Below are 16,435 nucleotides of genomic sequence, written 5' to 3' on the forward strand. Positions count from 1 at the left end.
ACAAACACACACACAGAAGTAATTGCGTCATTCAAGCTAGCAAAGCTTCTCCTGAGACAGACGAGCACATTCTTGAATTATATGAGCCAGATAATAGTATATCTACCACAGGGGTTTATTCAGCTTTCTCAGTTACAGCACATGTAGCACCCCATCCTCATACACACATACACGGGCATACAGAGCTCCTGTTTCCACAGTCCCTCTAGAGACTCATAAGTAGACTTGGTTTTGACAGATTTTTTTGATCTGATTTGTCCATTTTTCATCTAGAGACATTCAGCTCGTGCTGTTAGGTGACTGTCCCTGAGTTCTGACCAGCTGTGTGATTGATCAAGTCCCCCTGAGTAAACTAATATGGTGTCTCGGGCGAGGAGGCGGAATTGAGGGCGCTGGCGATTGTGAGAATGTGTCTCATTTCAGAACAAGAGAAAGTGTGCGTGGGAGAGGACAAAGTAAACTTGCACTTGGAAACATTTTAAGATGGTAGTGGGAGTAATTGTATAAAGTTTGCAGAACCTGAGCTGCAGGTGAAGGGACGGGAAGGGATGAGGTCTACTCAGGTGTGTCTTAATGGGGAGAGTGCTCTATGCAGTTTTGTATTTTAATTAGTCACTTCCTGTGGGTACACAAGTTCTTTTGTGATTCGATTTCTGAATGTACAGCGCCATCCTTGAGTTGAAAATGTCAGGTCCTGAGGGCTTTGATTCCAAAACAGAGAATGGGCTACAGAGTTAGATTTTAAAGCTGGAAATTTCAAGTTATGACTAAATCAATGGTATTGATCAGCAACTCTGTTTATTATGTTTGTGCTGTTGGGCAGTAGTTTGCACTCAGAGTAGGATGGAAAGGGTGCAGCTGAGTGTTGTTTTTAAAGATTCTCAGAAATATGGGCTCAGATGTGACCTTGACAGCAGGCAAAGGGAGGCGGAGGTGTGTGTGTGTGTGTGTGTGTTATGTGCATTTAAAAGCGAGCAGCTATGAAGGGGTTTGGCTGTAAAAGCCTGATAAGCCAAACCACAGGCCCAATCACACTCCTGCCATCTCACCCACTGACATAATGATTCAGCACAGCTGTCAACTGTCTGCAAGACAACAACCACTGTATGTGTGCTGTGTGTGCATGAGCGCTGTATAACCATATCCATATATATTTGTACGTGTGTGTGTGTGTGTGTGTGTGTGTGTGTGTGTGTGTGTGTGTGTGTGTGTGTGTGTGTGTGTGTGTGTGTGTGTGTGTGTGTCTCCAATCTGTTTGCACGTAAATATATGCATGAATGTGCCTATATCTTTTTATGTGTACCCTACATCTGTGCATGAGTGAGGCTGTGCAGAAGATTGTCCACGTGTGTGTGTGTGTGTGTGTGTGTGTGTGTGTGTGGGTGTGGGGGTGTGGGGGGGTGGGGGGGTGGATAGGCGGGCAAAGGTGGGGTCCACCTGCTTCTTCAAACAAGGAGAGTAAAGACATAGACAGAAAAGGAAAGAGCAGGGTCCCCTGTGTTTCCCAAACCTGGTTAGATTGTGCTGGAATTAAATTTCACAACAAAAACAAACAGCATGAGACGGGCGGGCCCACCTCCTTCCCTCCCACCTCCGCTGTTCTTTTCATCCCTCCCAATCCCTCACCTCCTCCCTCTCTCTGTCTCTGCCCCTCCCTGCTTCTGCTTCTCAGCCACCATCCTCTTTTCCTACCTTTTTTCTCTCTTTCTAAGCTCTTGCCACAGCAAAGAGGCCAGATGTAACCAGCCAATTACGCCACAGATGATGATGTTCCTTCGGGCTGTATGAATAAATTCAAGTCTCTATGATGTCAGAGGTCAGACAGGGATGTGTGACACAAAATGTGTCTGATTTAGTGCAGTTGCCAGGCATTTACCCTACAAGTGAGAACCAAATCAGAATTAAATGTCCATAATTATAATACAAATACAGTGTAAAAACAAGAAGCTAGATGTTAACAGACTTGGTTATGACCCTTTTATACAACGCAGTTAGTGCTTCAGCTCACGATTGTATTAATCTGTTGATACATTTCTCACTTAATCGTTGAATTAAAAAAATGTCAGAAATAGTATGTGAATAATTTTCAGAGGCCAGAAGAGATAAAACTATCCGGTTGTTCACAAGAAAAAGCTACGGTTAAAGAAAAGTCAGACTAACGTTGGCTCTTATCCTGATAATCATCAATAAGAAGCCATTGTGCGAGGAGACTCACTTTTCTTGCTCCTTATTGTTTCTTGCTTGTGATGTTGATAAATTGATCAGCATAATAAAAGCTTATTCTGCTATTGTCACGTCAGCTTCTATTCCGTTCGAGTTACTGTGATATATCTCAAGAGAAGGCTCCAAATGCAACAGGACCTCCCCAGTTAATCTGTTTTTTATTAGTTGGATTCTGCCTGGAATGGACACTTAACATCACTGCATAATGCTTTTTCATAAAAGTTTGTTCAGTGGATGATGAATGTCATGACCAAACATTCCCTGGCTGTGTTTTTCCATGACTGGTTGGATACTGTTGCTCTTGCAAATGTTAATGCCACAGGCTTGTGAAACAAGCTCCTACTCTCATTAGGCTGAGGGATTTTCACTTTACATGGGACAGTGATGCAAGATGGTAGTAAGAGTGGCATAACAGGGTGTAAGATGTAATAAATGAATAAGTACCTCTTACACATTTCCGTCTATTGTCTGTTAAGAGTTCATGCCACACAGCTTTCATCATCAAATTATCACGTTTGCAAAGTGAAACCCCCTGTAGTTAATACAAAAAGAAGTAAACTATTCATGAGCTAATCCAGTGACTACATGGTTGTAGCTTTTCAAGCCACTACCTCCCTCAGATTACATGTCTGGACTTTGACCTGCAGTGAGTGAAGCTGTCAGTTTGCCAGCTTCGCGGCTGTGTCACCAGCCTTTCCCCAGGTGCAGCGGAGTCGTCCTTGCAGCAGGGTCACAGTGGTGCTCTGCTTAGTAGGGCACTGGAGTAGTCCACCTCTCTGGGGAAACAGCACATCTCTGTTTAGCTGCACAGAGGTGACCTCTCACCTGCAGGCTTCATGTGCTGATTGGGAGGTTTGGAGTCAGGCTGTGGCCTGCTGTGAATAACCTGCTGTTCACTAAAACAGTCTGTGTCTGCTGTTAGCTGCTAGCTTGCTGTACCTTCTCTCACACACAATATTGAGATGAACAGTGCAATTGAGCCATTTCTATTCTAGTATTCTTTATACATATACCAGGGTATGGTTAATGTATGAAGAATAATAGCCTATGTGTATTTCCACTGTTATGAATAAAGCAGAGATGATTAGTTGATAAATCCATAAACACAAAAATGCCAAACATTATCTTGTTCCAGCCTCTCAGCTGTAGGGATTTACCTTAGTGATAGTAAAATGACTACCTGTACCGTTGGTTGAACAAAATCAAGCAAACGTAAGATGTTACCTTGGGCTTAGACAAAACACTCAATTGATTAATTGAGAAAATACTTTGCAGATTAATCAATAATGGAAATAGTCATTAGTAGGGATGTCCTAATCAAGTGTTTTTAGCCCCCAATTTAATCTGAGTTGTTTATTGATTACCTGCCGATACCGAAACCCAATCCAATACTTACTATGGGCTGCTCCTGCTCTCTCTCTGTCAAGGTATTTGGACTGTCCAGTCAAAGGTGTTTAATGTAGAACAGCAGTTATGTGCTTATTAAATCTGTATTCTCAAAGTAATATCCATGGCTTAAAAATCATGACCAGTTATTTGACCTGTGACCCGTAAACTGCAGATACTGCACTCTGTCTGTGTATTAGCGAGAACAGATATATAGGTAGTGCAAAGGAACATTGCACTAACTACAGTCTGAGTGTCTTCTTCCTGACAAAATCTTATTTATTACATTAAATCTGTATTTCTGATTGTTTACTGTGTAGTTGAAATATATGAGTCTTTAAGAATTCAAGTTTTATTTTGTGAGGTTTAATTTACACAGTAGTACCTTGTACGGTCTAGCTAGCACTAGCACATTCATATCTGAACTAGTATTACTATCTACTAAATTGGGCTCAGCTAATAATACACAGATGAAATCAGTAAGAGTTCCCTGTGAAGGACATGAAAATTCACTTTTGTTTTAATTCCTACATTGTCCTGAAATTGTCTAGAATATAGGATTTACAGACACTGAAGCCACAGTACCTGCAGCCGCAGCTCTGAGCTCTGCTTTTTGGTTGGATTTTGTAGTTAATGCAATTTTCACATAATTATTTTCTCTAAGATAGAGCAAGACTGAACTCAGAAACAAGATAAAACATTTAAAAGTTTATTTTCAGTCATAACTCAATTTTGACCAAAATTGTAGTTACTGCAGTTCGACTTCGTAGAGCAGCATAGTTCAGAGCTATTAAAACTTCAAGTACTGAAATCTGGCATCTAATGTGCGGTTAGGTTCCTAACTCTATTAAGTTAGGTATCACCTTGGCACTAGTATCAAAAAACTACAGCCAACCGTAGTGACATGAGTTTATTATCATCATATGACCTACGTTTTCCTGATACAACATGCTCTACGTCGGCACCTACACATGCACAGATTGCTCATATAGTTCCTGAAGAAATGCAATGAATATTCTTCCTGGCTTCTGTTTACAAAACCAGAGTACTTTACATAGTTTACTGTGATTATGCAACCACAATTGACTACAATCATAATTGCCCTGGCAAAGGTAAGGTGAAGGTGTTTACAGGTCTTAAATTAGACTGTAATCACTTTTTTTGTTTGCGTGTAAACACTGTCACATTCTCTCCCTCTTTCCTCACTCTCTCACACACACACATGCACCTTCTCTCTCTCACACATATACACAGTCCCCTTCTCTCTCTCTCTCTCTCTCTCTCTCTCTCTCTCTCTCTCTCTCTCACTCACTCACTCACTCGCTCACTCACTCACTCACTCACTCACTCACTCACTCACTCACTCACTCACTCTCTCTCTCACTCTCTCTCTCTCTCTCACACACACACACACACACACACACACACACACACACACACACACACACACACACACTCTCACACACACACACTCACACACACAGACTTTGACTCTCTTCCTTTCAGCGGTGTATATCCTGCCAGATGAGCATGAGGCGGGAAAAGGAATGTAGCGCCGCTCTGTTTACCTCTTCCTCGTTTTCTCTCTCTGCCACCTCCCTCCTCTCTCTCTCTCTCTCTCTCTCTCTCTCTCTCTCTCTCTCTCTCTCTCTCTCTCTCTCTCTCTCTCTCTCTCTCTCTCTCTTTCTCTCTCTGCGAGTATGCTCAGTCATTCAGCTCCGTGCACTGCTGTTGTTTCGTGAGGCTGGAGAGCTGGTGGGAAGCCTGTGATTGTGGAAATAAGCGCTTGTGCGGGAGCCGGCTCCCTCAGAGACAAACTAGACACAGCGGAGGGACGCAGGGGCTATGGATTTTAACCTGCTCATGTCAAGAAGAGATGGATTTGTGGTGCCTGTGAACTTTGGAGAGAATGCACCGCACATGTAAAAGACATAAACAGCTCATATTTGGCATCAGGGACTGTTGGAAAACAGAGGTCTCGGAAATCTGCTGCTTATCTTGAACACTGTCTGATGTAGCTCTGCATCTGGGAGGTTGAAAACCATGGAAGTGTAAGCCAAATCTTTGAGATGTGAGGTGGAGACACATATTACGCATGATTTAACAGGCAAAGAGATACAACTCAGCAAGGTTAACCTCAAAGACATCTGTTATACCTGATTACACCTCAGACGTGGGGGGAAATGACTGGCTCGAGGCAGGATTAAAGGAGTATCCTGTGATGTCAGACTTCACCTGGAGCAGTCGTCTGAGACTCTGCTGAGTAGTTGTGGCATTGTTGAGGGAGGCGGGGGACTTCATTTCCAGGTGTGTAAACCACACCAGACTTGACTCACCTGACCTCATCCCTTCGCTGTTTAGGCTCAGCCCCTTAACTCATTTTCTCAGCTCATCTTCTTCGCAGTCCCTGCTCTCAAACCTACTACCACCTCTTTTTCTCGCCATGGAACCAGTCAAGGGACAAGAGAAGAAACGCTGATTAATGTGATTCCCAGCAGCCTGTGTCTGATTCCACAGCACTAGAAATAGAAAGCAGAAAGAATTGGCGGTGGCACTTGTGAATTGTCATCACGTGGAACAAGAGAAGCACCATGTGGAATCAGTCTGGATACTGCAATCATATACCTCACCCCGGGTATCCCTTCTACCATGCACCCTGCAGGTATGCTATCATAACCCCAACATGTACCCATGAACTCTGCATCTGCTTTTCAGTGCAGTTATAGTAACTTGTTAAAGTCTCTTGCTTCTTGCTTTGTGTCTCATGAAGTTTTAATTGGGGGGGAGGGGGGAAATTTGTGTGATTCTGATCACTTTAAGCTTTGGTGTCCTTCAGGGTTGAATGCCTGGCCTTGCTGTTGGCCATTGTTTCAATTAGGGACATCTGTTGATTCAATGAGTCTGATTTAATGCATCCTTGTTCATTGTACAATTCAATTCAATTCAATTCAATTTTATTTGTATAGCACCAATTCATAACAGAAGTTATCTCAGGACACTTTTCAAATAGAGCAGGTCTAGACCGAACTCTTTAAAACATTAATTACAGAGACCCAACAGTACCACCATGAGCAAGCACTTGGCGACAAGGGCAAGGAAAAACTGCCCGTTAAAAGGCAGAAACCTAGGACAGATCCTCCGGCTCTAGGTGGGTGGTCGTCTGTCTCGACCAGTTGGGGTGAGAGAGAGAGAGAGACAAAGAGAGAGAGAGCGAGAGACAGACAGACAGACAGACAGTACAGTGAGCCAAGGTATTCGTGGTTTTAGTCTTCTCCAAAACAGAGGCTGTGACCAGACTGGTTTGTCGGGAATATTTTCTTGGCTGCCGGCATTAACAGAACCAGGAAACTGGTTTTGCCTGTGCAGAATAATAGAAATTAGCGAAAAGGCAGGTTTGGTGGTCAGAGTGACAATAGTGGAAGACAGTAGAGATGATTTCAAGCATTGAGCTGTTCTCACGTTATCTAAAAAACACTGATGCAGAGCTTGTTAGCCATACTTTATTTAAACAAATACAAATATAACCTGCCCTTTCTCTCACAAAAAAAAACTAGATTAAAACAGATTACATAAGATTTTACGGGTGTCCTTCCATTATGTCCCCCCACCTTCCCCCCGCAGCAGTAATGACATCATTACATTTATCACAAGGTTTCAGATGTGACCCAGTCTCAAATGAACACCATCAATCCTCATTCCCTGAGGGGAGAATAGACCCCTGCCTACGCCTCTTTTTCTGTCAGATACTGTAATAGTCTCTAACCTCTAAAGTCTGCCGGAGCTCAACCACCAGAATACTGATTCATCATTACTAGTTATTTATGAAATCTGTGTGTTTGAGCGTAATTAGGACGTAGTTGCATTATACGAGCTTAGTAGTTGGATATTTTTTGTCTTCATCTATCCATGTAGTGCATATAGTTTGGAATTTACGAGTGTTGGTGCAGCAGGAGCTGCAAGGGTGGTCTGCTGCCCTGGAAAGGGGGGGGGGATTTAGCTGATGAGTGAGTCATACCTCAGACCACTGGGCAGGTCAATGACCTGTCAGATCAGCCAGCTCATGGCAAAGAGGGAGAGAGGAAGAGAGCACATAGGAATCCAGGAAATAGCCCTGAGCTCCAAAACAAGCTAACTATCGCTATTTACTCCCACTCTACTCTCTTGTGGTGAAGTACTCTGACTCACACTATGAATGTTCCACCTGTAGCCCAATCATTTCATGCATTCAAATCAAATTTGACATTTTGTTGCATAAATGCAATGTTAAACATGCTTAAGATGCAGTGGAAACAAACTGTATAGCTGCAGGAGATGAACTGTTTACTGACTGTTTTATTCATATTCTTCTCTTTCAGTTCTTAGTGTCCTTTATGCTTTAATGTCATTTGTGCCCTGTTTCCCATCTTCTCATCTTGGTTTTTAATCCTCTTTTGGGATTTACAGTCCTTTGAGTGATATTCTGTTTACCTTCATATGCCTCCACATTAGAAGATTGACTGCTGAGTAACGTATTGAAGTTAACACCATCTCACTGACAAAAGATTGAAAATGCTTTTTAGTTTACAGTTAGGGTGTTAAAGGAAAATTTTACAGCATAAGAGGAAGCGGAGCAGCATCTTTGTGTTTCTTGGAGGAAGAAGCGATAAGGCTTCAATATTGCATTTGTCACTCCAATAAAATTAAAACGTTTTATTTATGAGCCTCCCTCTAAACTGTCACACCGCTGCTCATGTAATTCAAACAGCTTTTTTAATAAAGGCTAAAAATAAAAATATTCCATTAAGCGATAGAAGCTTTGGCAGTATAACGACGCTTGTTCTATGAAATCAGTAAAAGTTCAGTGATCCTTTTGCGGAGGCCGCTCTAGTTAATGATCACTTCACCTGTCAACAGGCTTGTCTTTGACACTGCCAGACTCCGCCTCCATTCCTCTACTTAATCCTATGTGTTTACTTTCAAATGACAAGGTGTTCATTCGCTGTTTGAGGAAGTCCTTTGCCAGACTCCAATGTTTGGTCTGTTAATCCAGCATAAGCCAGCAGCGTCAGTCAACCACGGAGGCTTGAGGTGAGCGTGAAAGCTTAATGAGGGCCTGCGTGTGTTTGCCTCACAGTATTGACTGTATGTGTATGTGTGTGTGTGTGGGTAGTGCGTGGTGGGATGGTAATTGAGTGTTCATGTGTTGTATTTTCTGAGTAGGCGTATCTACTGTCTTTGACCTATTGATGTAATGTGCCAATTGGTTAAACATATTTGATAAAAGTGCAGGAAATTCTACATGGGGATATTATTTCAGAGATGGGTTAGACAGTGTTTTTTTTACGAAGCCATATATTTCACAGTAGATGTATTGATTTGATAGAACCAGAAGAAGCACGAGAGTGACGGGGAGTGACATGTGACAAAGGTCATGACACAGATTCAAACTCACAACACTGAATGTTCCTAGTTACCCAGACAAACAGAGGTGTGTACCTGTGTGCACTAAAACCTGGATGGGAGGATTTTACACTGTATATACTGTACTCTGTACTCTGTGTGTGTGTGTGTGTGTGTGTGTGTGTGTGTGTGTGTGCGTGTGTGTGTGCGTGCGTGCGCGCGCGTGGCTGGCTGTCAGCCTTTACACCAGCTCAGGGATGTAAATGGATTTGGGCTGGTGGCCCAGCAGGGGGTGAATGGAGCAGATTGTCTGAAAGCCTTTGCCTCATCCCTACATACACATGCACACACACACACGCACACACACACACACACACACACACACACACACACACACACACACACACACACACACACACACACACACACAGACAAAGTGCTATATCACACCTATACATACACAGACACAATCATTTCATGTAACTTTCAACAACTCATAATTGACTACGGTTTAACTTTCTACTTTAACCTCTCTCAAATATTTAGATTGCAAAGTGTGTGTGATCCCTGCTAATCTCTAAACGTGGTCTGAATAATGTGTGTGACAAATGAAACTCAGAAGGAAGAAAATCTATTACAGTGGTGCTATCCCTGTCATCTTTAGTTTAGGTCACAAAATAAATTTGGGTAAAAGGATTCCTTGCCAGTGAGGGAATGAAGATGAGTTTTTTTTTTTTGTGTTAGTGAAGGCAAAGCAGAAATAACTGTGAGGAAAGTGTGATAGGTAATAACTGTAAAGGGAGGAACACTGTAATGGTATAAGAGGTAATAAGTAGCAAACGGAGTACTGTATATCTCCAGAGGAAAAAAACCTAATTGACACTTACTGTAAGAAGAAAATGCCCCTGTGAGTTCATAAAACATCTTGTCATATTAGAATGGATGCTTCTGATAATTTCTTCACATTTTTCTCAGTAACTACTAAATATTATCATATGAATGTAACTGCTCTTCATTATAGGCCACTTCATTGTACAGTAGGTGATTCATGGCAGCATTTGACTGAGATATTCTTGCCCAGTGAGGATTTGGCAAGAAAAATGGCATAGTTTTTTTTAATAAGAAAACCACTCAATACATAGCTTGAAGCGATAAAAATGTTGGAACCATACAGCCTGGTATTAGAGAGTGCCAACTTCACATTAAAAAACAGAAAATAAGACAATTGAGTGTTGGAGCACAGATTATTTTGGGACAAAGAAAAGGGAAATGGCCCTGCCTCCTGCTTCAAGTACCAGAAAGAAGATAACACAAATCATAGTTGCTAAAATGAACCAAAAAGGACCAGTTATCGGATTTATAGGCATCAAGTGTCGTGTAGCCGGTCTGGCTCAACAATCCATTCTGTAGAAATTCTGTATGGGGGGGGAGGGGGTTATTCTCTGTGTATAACACATTAATATGAGTGCAGTTACTTTGCAGTATCAGGTTTCTACAGGCATACCTGTCCTCAACGGTGCTTGCAGACAACTGAGACATGACATGTGTACCACCGACCTTTCACTACATTTACTCTTCCATTGAAAGCAACGAAACAAAAATATCTTGATAGTTTTAGTTACAACTACAGTGCCTCTTCGAAAGCAGTTTTCCCACCCACTAGCAGCAATTTTTTTCACCTTATGATTTAATGCTACATTAAAATAGGAACATAACCCTAGAAATACACACTGTGTACAAGAATATAGACATTTTCAATACATAACAAATTTAAATGACAAAGGAGGAGCGCACATATCTGTGTATAACACAGTAATATCAGTACAGTAACATCACATTATACCTTTTAAAGGAGAGAGAGAGAGAGAGAGAGAGAGAGAGACAGACAGACAGTGGGCCACATGAGAAACCACCTGTGTGCTCCCCAGCTTGAGATCGGTAAACTAGCATGTCACATAAAATTACTTATACACACTAAAGCGAATATTATGGCAAAAAAGGACGACATATGTGACCTGTACAAAGTGAGGTTTTTTACCACATTTTAACACACTGTTGACAAGAGCACTAGTATAGTCCTACCTGTTCTTAGCAGCGCCAAGGATAGCACAAATTCACAGACAGTGACAATGTCAAAGGTCGAAGGTCACACAACAAAAATACAATTAACAAAACAAAAGTACCCCCAAAAAGAATATACATGCAAAATAATAACAAAACAAGAACACTAACATGTATTATTGGTTAAATAAACAAACTACTTTAATACATGGGTTACACAAGTGTGTAGGAGAAACTACTGTTGCTGCAAAATAAGTGTAAAATGTAAAAGGCCCTATCTACAGCCAGTGTTTGGTTTGTCTGTTCTGGGCTACTGTAGAAACAGGCAGTTCAACATGGCAGACTCTGTGGAAGAGGACCCGCTCCTTCTGTAGATAAAAACGTCTCATTCTAAGGTAACAAAAACACAATAGTTCTTGTTTCCAGGTGATTTCACACTAATGAAAACATACCCATTAATATTATATTCCATATCTGTCAATAAATGCCCCTAAATGTTACAAACTGGACCTTTTTTGATACAGACATTTGCACAGGAAATACGCAAAGAAAAGAGCACATTACAGAAAAAGCATCTGACCAAGCATCTTGGGAGTCTCCAGGAGAATCTGTCATTCAGTCTCTATAGCTGTCCTCCTGAGTGTTGACACACTGCTGTGGCTGGATGTTTGATGCAACTGACACTTTGACAAAATGAATTCCCTATAAGTCACTCTCAGGGAGAGCGCCCTTATGTCACAGGCCTGGGCTGTCACAGCAGCAGACTTGGATGGTACGGCACTAAAGAGACAAAGCTGACATGGCTGTGGTTTCTTTGACATTGTGGTTTATCTGTGACAGTGCTGATGTGGTAAAAGGATGGTGGGTTGACTGTTGATGTCAGTCAGTTTTCACTACAAAGTCAGAAACCCCAGGAAAGCAGTAATCCTTGTTTCTCATGTGAACAGGAAAACAAAGTTGACATACCAGCTCCAGAGTGAAATGTAAGAAGATGCATACTGTGCAGAAAAGGCAGGAAGATCAGAGTGGTGTGTTAATGTAAAAAGGTGTAAAAAGGTATATAAAGGTATTCTAGCTAAACTGGGAAGAATTTGCTTTTTTTTTGTTTATGTAATTTTGAATTGAATATATTTTGGACTGTTTATGAGATGAAAGCAAATTTGTCTCATGAACAGCCCTGGGAATGAGCGGAGAGCTTTTCTCACAATTTTCTAGCAGCAAAGACTGAATGTATTGATTGGGAAAAAAATTGAAATGAAATCAAAATCATGTTATCATTTTTGATAAAATGCCTAACAGTGCAAGTTAGAAATTGAAATGTGATTTGTGTTTAGCAGATAAAGAAATATGATCACCATCTTGATATTGATGGCAACTGTATTACTTAGGCATTAACTGCAAAGAATCAGAAGATTTTAATGTGCACATTGTCGGATAATGAATCTTCACAATGAGGATTTACAGTATATTAGTTTCACAATGTGGTTTATTCAGCAGTTTCTCTGTAGAAACTAAGGCTGTTTGGTGTTTGTTTGTTTTTCATGTCATTTTCGCTTTTGTCATAAGGCATTGTAGTTTCATGGTATCAAGTTATTGTTGAATAACTTGCATCTCCAGGTTGTCAACATTTCAGAGACGGCCTTGCTTCTTTGAGCCTAACTATCATGCATTTTTCATATCAGTCAGAGACAGTTTTATGGTCCGTAAAACTGTCTCAGTCTATAGGGGGAAAATTGACACTCAGTTCAAATTACAATATAAAAGAGATTGCTGAGTTTCTTTTTTTTTTTATCTAAGCAATTTCCCTGTGCTCATTAGCCAGATTACTCAATGTATCTACAGTATATTCTGCCTGGGCAGGATGGTAAATTAGTATGATGTGCAACCTTTCACGCTCATTTCACATTCTTAGACGGGACACTTTGTCCAAATGTCACCCTTCTTATAATTCTAAAATTGTCCCTGTCTCAACCTGCCTGATTCACAAGAAGTGGGAGGAAATAAAAACAAAGCTGTTTTCTCTGTGTAGCAGGGACATTGATAGTTCACCGAAGGTTTGGTGGCTAAATCCAGCCCAGAAAGCTGTTCCTGATAAATTTAATCTGTGTTTTTTTAACGTTGATTTCATCAAATATAGCATGTGTGCAGTGGCAGTAGTGAGAGGATCAGGGCTGAGAGGATAGAAGGAAGCTGTGAACACGAACACTTTGAATTACAATGAGATGAGAAAAATCTCTCTACCGTCCCGTAAAAATTGCTCCTAAAATCTTGCTGGATATGGGTCATTATAGTCAAATGGTACAGTATAGATTAGGACAGTATAGATGAACGCACCGGAGCAGACTTCAAAAGCTTCACCTCTGTTGATTTTGGCCTAATTAAAGAGGAGCAGAGATGTTGAGCACGTGTTTGGAAAGTGTTGGTGTCTGCATAGGCCTCAGCCTCGGAAGGTAGGAGAGTATTAGTCACTGTGCTGATATTGTCAAGAGCAATATCAGCACAATGGGATTTTGTCCCTGTCTCAGTGAACATGTGTGTGTGTGTTGTGTTATAAGCAGTAACAGTAGTTTGAATTGTTGCTTGCTGTCCGGTTTGGAACTTTACTGTTCACTCTCACTGCTTATATATCGTTGTTTTTTCACAGCAGGCAGCTGTTTACAGAAAAAAAAAATGTTTTAAAAAACCTACAACTCAGCAGCAAAACGGCAGACAGACACAGTTAACATCTAGCAGGTGAACAAAGTGGAGCATTTAACAGCTAAAGAGCCAGATACTTCCCTCAGGAGGTGGTAGAGACCAAAAACAGAGCTTGATTATTGGACTTATATTCGCCAGGTGGCCAGAAAACGGCTCCAAATGAATGATAAGGTTGCTAGATGTAAATAAGTCAGAAAAGTCAGAAATGGAGTTAAATACTTTCAGTATTTCTTTTTCTTTGTAAGTTTAAAACCTTTGTACTGTATGGTGTAATCATTTCTTTAGGTGTTAGATAACATGAGCTTGAATTTATGAATTTATTTTATTTTGTTCAAGACAGACTTTTGTTCTACAATACAATAATAATATATATAATAATACAAACATCACAGACTGAGCTAGAATTTTTCATGTGAATTCATCATGTCTGGGCAATACCCGAAACTTTTAATAGGCTCATATATGGCATATGTGTATTTATTTGGTGCATTACAATTCATTTATTGTCAGTATATATAGCAATGGTCTGAAGACAAATTCTGATCTCTAATTCTGGATGCACATTTTTCTTGTGCATGTAAGTGTAAAGGCCATTAGGTTGGAGCATGGTAGATTTTTTTTTGCTATTTAGATACTTCATTATGATATAAAGCACTCATTTTTAATAATAAAATGATAATGTATTGATGCACTCTGGGGAAATTAGACTAAATTGCATTGTTTTTTCCTATCATAATTATCTTATTAAGGAGTGAATGGTGTTGACCAGCCAGTGTCAATGGAGTCTACTGATTATACAGTCTCTGCTGATTTTTAGTAGCAGTTTTACCAGTGATGTGGGCTGTGGAAAGAAACAACCCCCTACTTCCATTCCAGAGCTGGATGTGTAGGATTTTGATATCAGCCCGCTCCCCATTCTCCATCTGTTTGTCACTGAAACCCTTTGAGCTTGCCAGTCTCTCAGGTCTCACATTACGCCCCAGCTGGCCCAGTCCGTGTGGGCAGCACAGCTCTAATCCCTGCCTAATCTGAGACAGCTTTGTGTGTAATCAAAGAATCTACTGTACATGCATCAAGAGTTAAAAAAAATCCATGCACAGAGTTAACACAATATATGGTTACCATCAAATCCCAAAGATAGTTTGGTGTTGTCTTTTACGGTTTTACTTTGACTTTTATTTAACCTTAAAAGATTTATGTAATGTTGTCTTTTTATCCTTCAGCAGACTGTAATAACATTGCAGTGGTATCAGGCATGAGATTGGTTGCATTATCAAAGACTTACAATAAGTAGTAGGCAGTCCGATAACTTGTGGTCTTTATGTATATGACCTGAAAGAGACTTATATGAATTTAAATGCTTCGAACTGGTGTACAGCATTGTTTATGCTCAACTGTTAGATCTTTTTGATGCAGATTGACTCAGTGGGTGGGGATCACTGAGATAGACTGACCCGTTGATCACAATTCTTTGCTTTAAAGATCATCAAAGTTGGTGCTTCCCAATGCCGCATCATTGCTCTTCAATGAATATTTTATCCTGTGATATGTAAAAATGTGCTTCTGCGTTTGTTAGAGATGGAGAATTCTTTTGGAGTCATTTTCTGGCCACATTATAGATTTAAGTACAATATTTACTTTCCTTTTAGCTTTGAGGTGGCTTCAACCAACCTGAAAAAAATATTTGGATATATTGCTCCAGCACATCTTGGTAACTCTGTCTGCTGTTTGTTGCTGAACAGGTAGCATGCAGTGGGTTATTCAGAGCTTTATTGCTGGAAACAGCTTTTTACTGGACGGCAGCCCACAATCAATTATACAATAAATGTGTAAATAAAGTGTAAAACCAAAACAATCTGCTAAAAGTATCTAAAAACCTCTGCAGAGCTCCAGAGTTGAGTAATGCACTGTTATATCTTTGGGATTTTTGGCACCAAAAATTGTTTGTTAAAATTGATAAGGCAAACTTTTTACCAAATAGTATACAGTAACTGAATTTACATGAATTAACTGATGATTTATTAGGTGTGAACTAATCACAAAAGGTCACAGTGACTTGATCATTTGTTAGTGGTGAGCAACAGGAATTTATGATACATCCTGTATTAATTAATGCGTTAAATCATCACGAGTCATGAATTAGTTGAGTATTACTTAAGTATATGATTTGTGTCCTCATTATAGCATTGTGTGACTTTGTGAACCAAGGCGTTAAGCACAAAAAACAATCTGCTGTGGAGGAAAACCATCAAGTAGGACAAATGGGACAACCCAAACACATTTCCATTGCATGTATTTCACTTCCCACATTGTCAGCTCCAAACAAGAAGAAACTCTGTCTCGTGTCAGCCTCAGTGGACCCAGCCAGGGAAGCGTGGGCCGGAGCAGAACTGGAGTGATTCTTTTCAGTGTCGGTGGGTAGTACGGATTCCTCTCTCCACCTCCTAATGAGGCATAAAGTGCTATTGTATACTTGGGTTTTGCCACAGAGGTCCATACTTTTAATATTTCAGCAGCAGTTGCTCCTAAAAATAGATTGAGGCTATTGTATCTGGTAAATTAAAAAAGGAGCACATGTGCAACTTGAGATCCAAAGCAGGATGGATATTATTTTTTGGTGCCTGTATTTCTCTGCTGTGTTCTGACATTTTATAGGCACGTGTGCTTCTTGGGTAATAAATGCTGCTGC

General features: G+C 40.6%; 1 protein-coding gene across 12 annotated transcripts in view; it reads left to right on the forward strand.

The window, feature by feature from the left end:
* Nucleotides 1-16,435, forward strand: part of LOC127352916 (pleckstrin homology domain-containing family A member 7) — a 130,440-nt gene that overhangs the window by 30,185 nt on the left and 83,820 nt on the right. The window contains exon 1 of one of the 12 annotated variants that reach the window (XM_051381787.1): nt 5,144-6,271. The exons of 10 other annotated variants lie outside the window; for them this stretch is intronic. In XM_051381787.1, coding sequence (XP_051237747.1) covers nt 6,201-6,271 — 71 coding nt within the window. In that variant the 5' untranslated portion in view covers nt 5,144-6,200. Of the gene's footprint in view, nt 1-5,143; nt 6,272-8,572; nt 8,677-16,435 lie in introns of those variants that run through there. One more of the 12 variants, XM_051381788.1, reaches the window with a different exon arrangement.

The sequence above is a fragment of the Dicentrarchus labrax genome, unplaced genomic scaffold (assembly GCF_905237075.1).
Source record: "Dicentrarchus labrax unplaced genomic scaffold, dlabrax2021, whole genome shotgun sequence".
Lineage (NCBI taxonomy): Eukaryota > Metazoa > Chordata > Actinopteri > Moronidae > Dicentrarchus > Dicentrarchus labrax.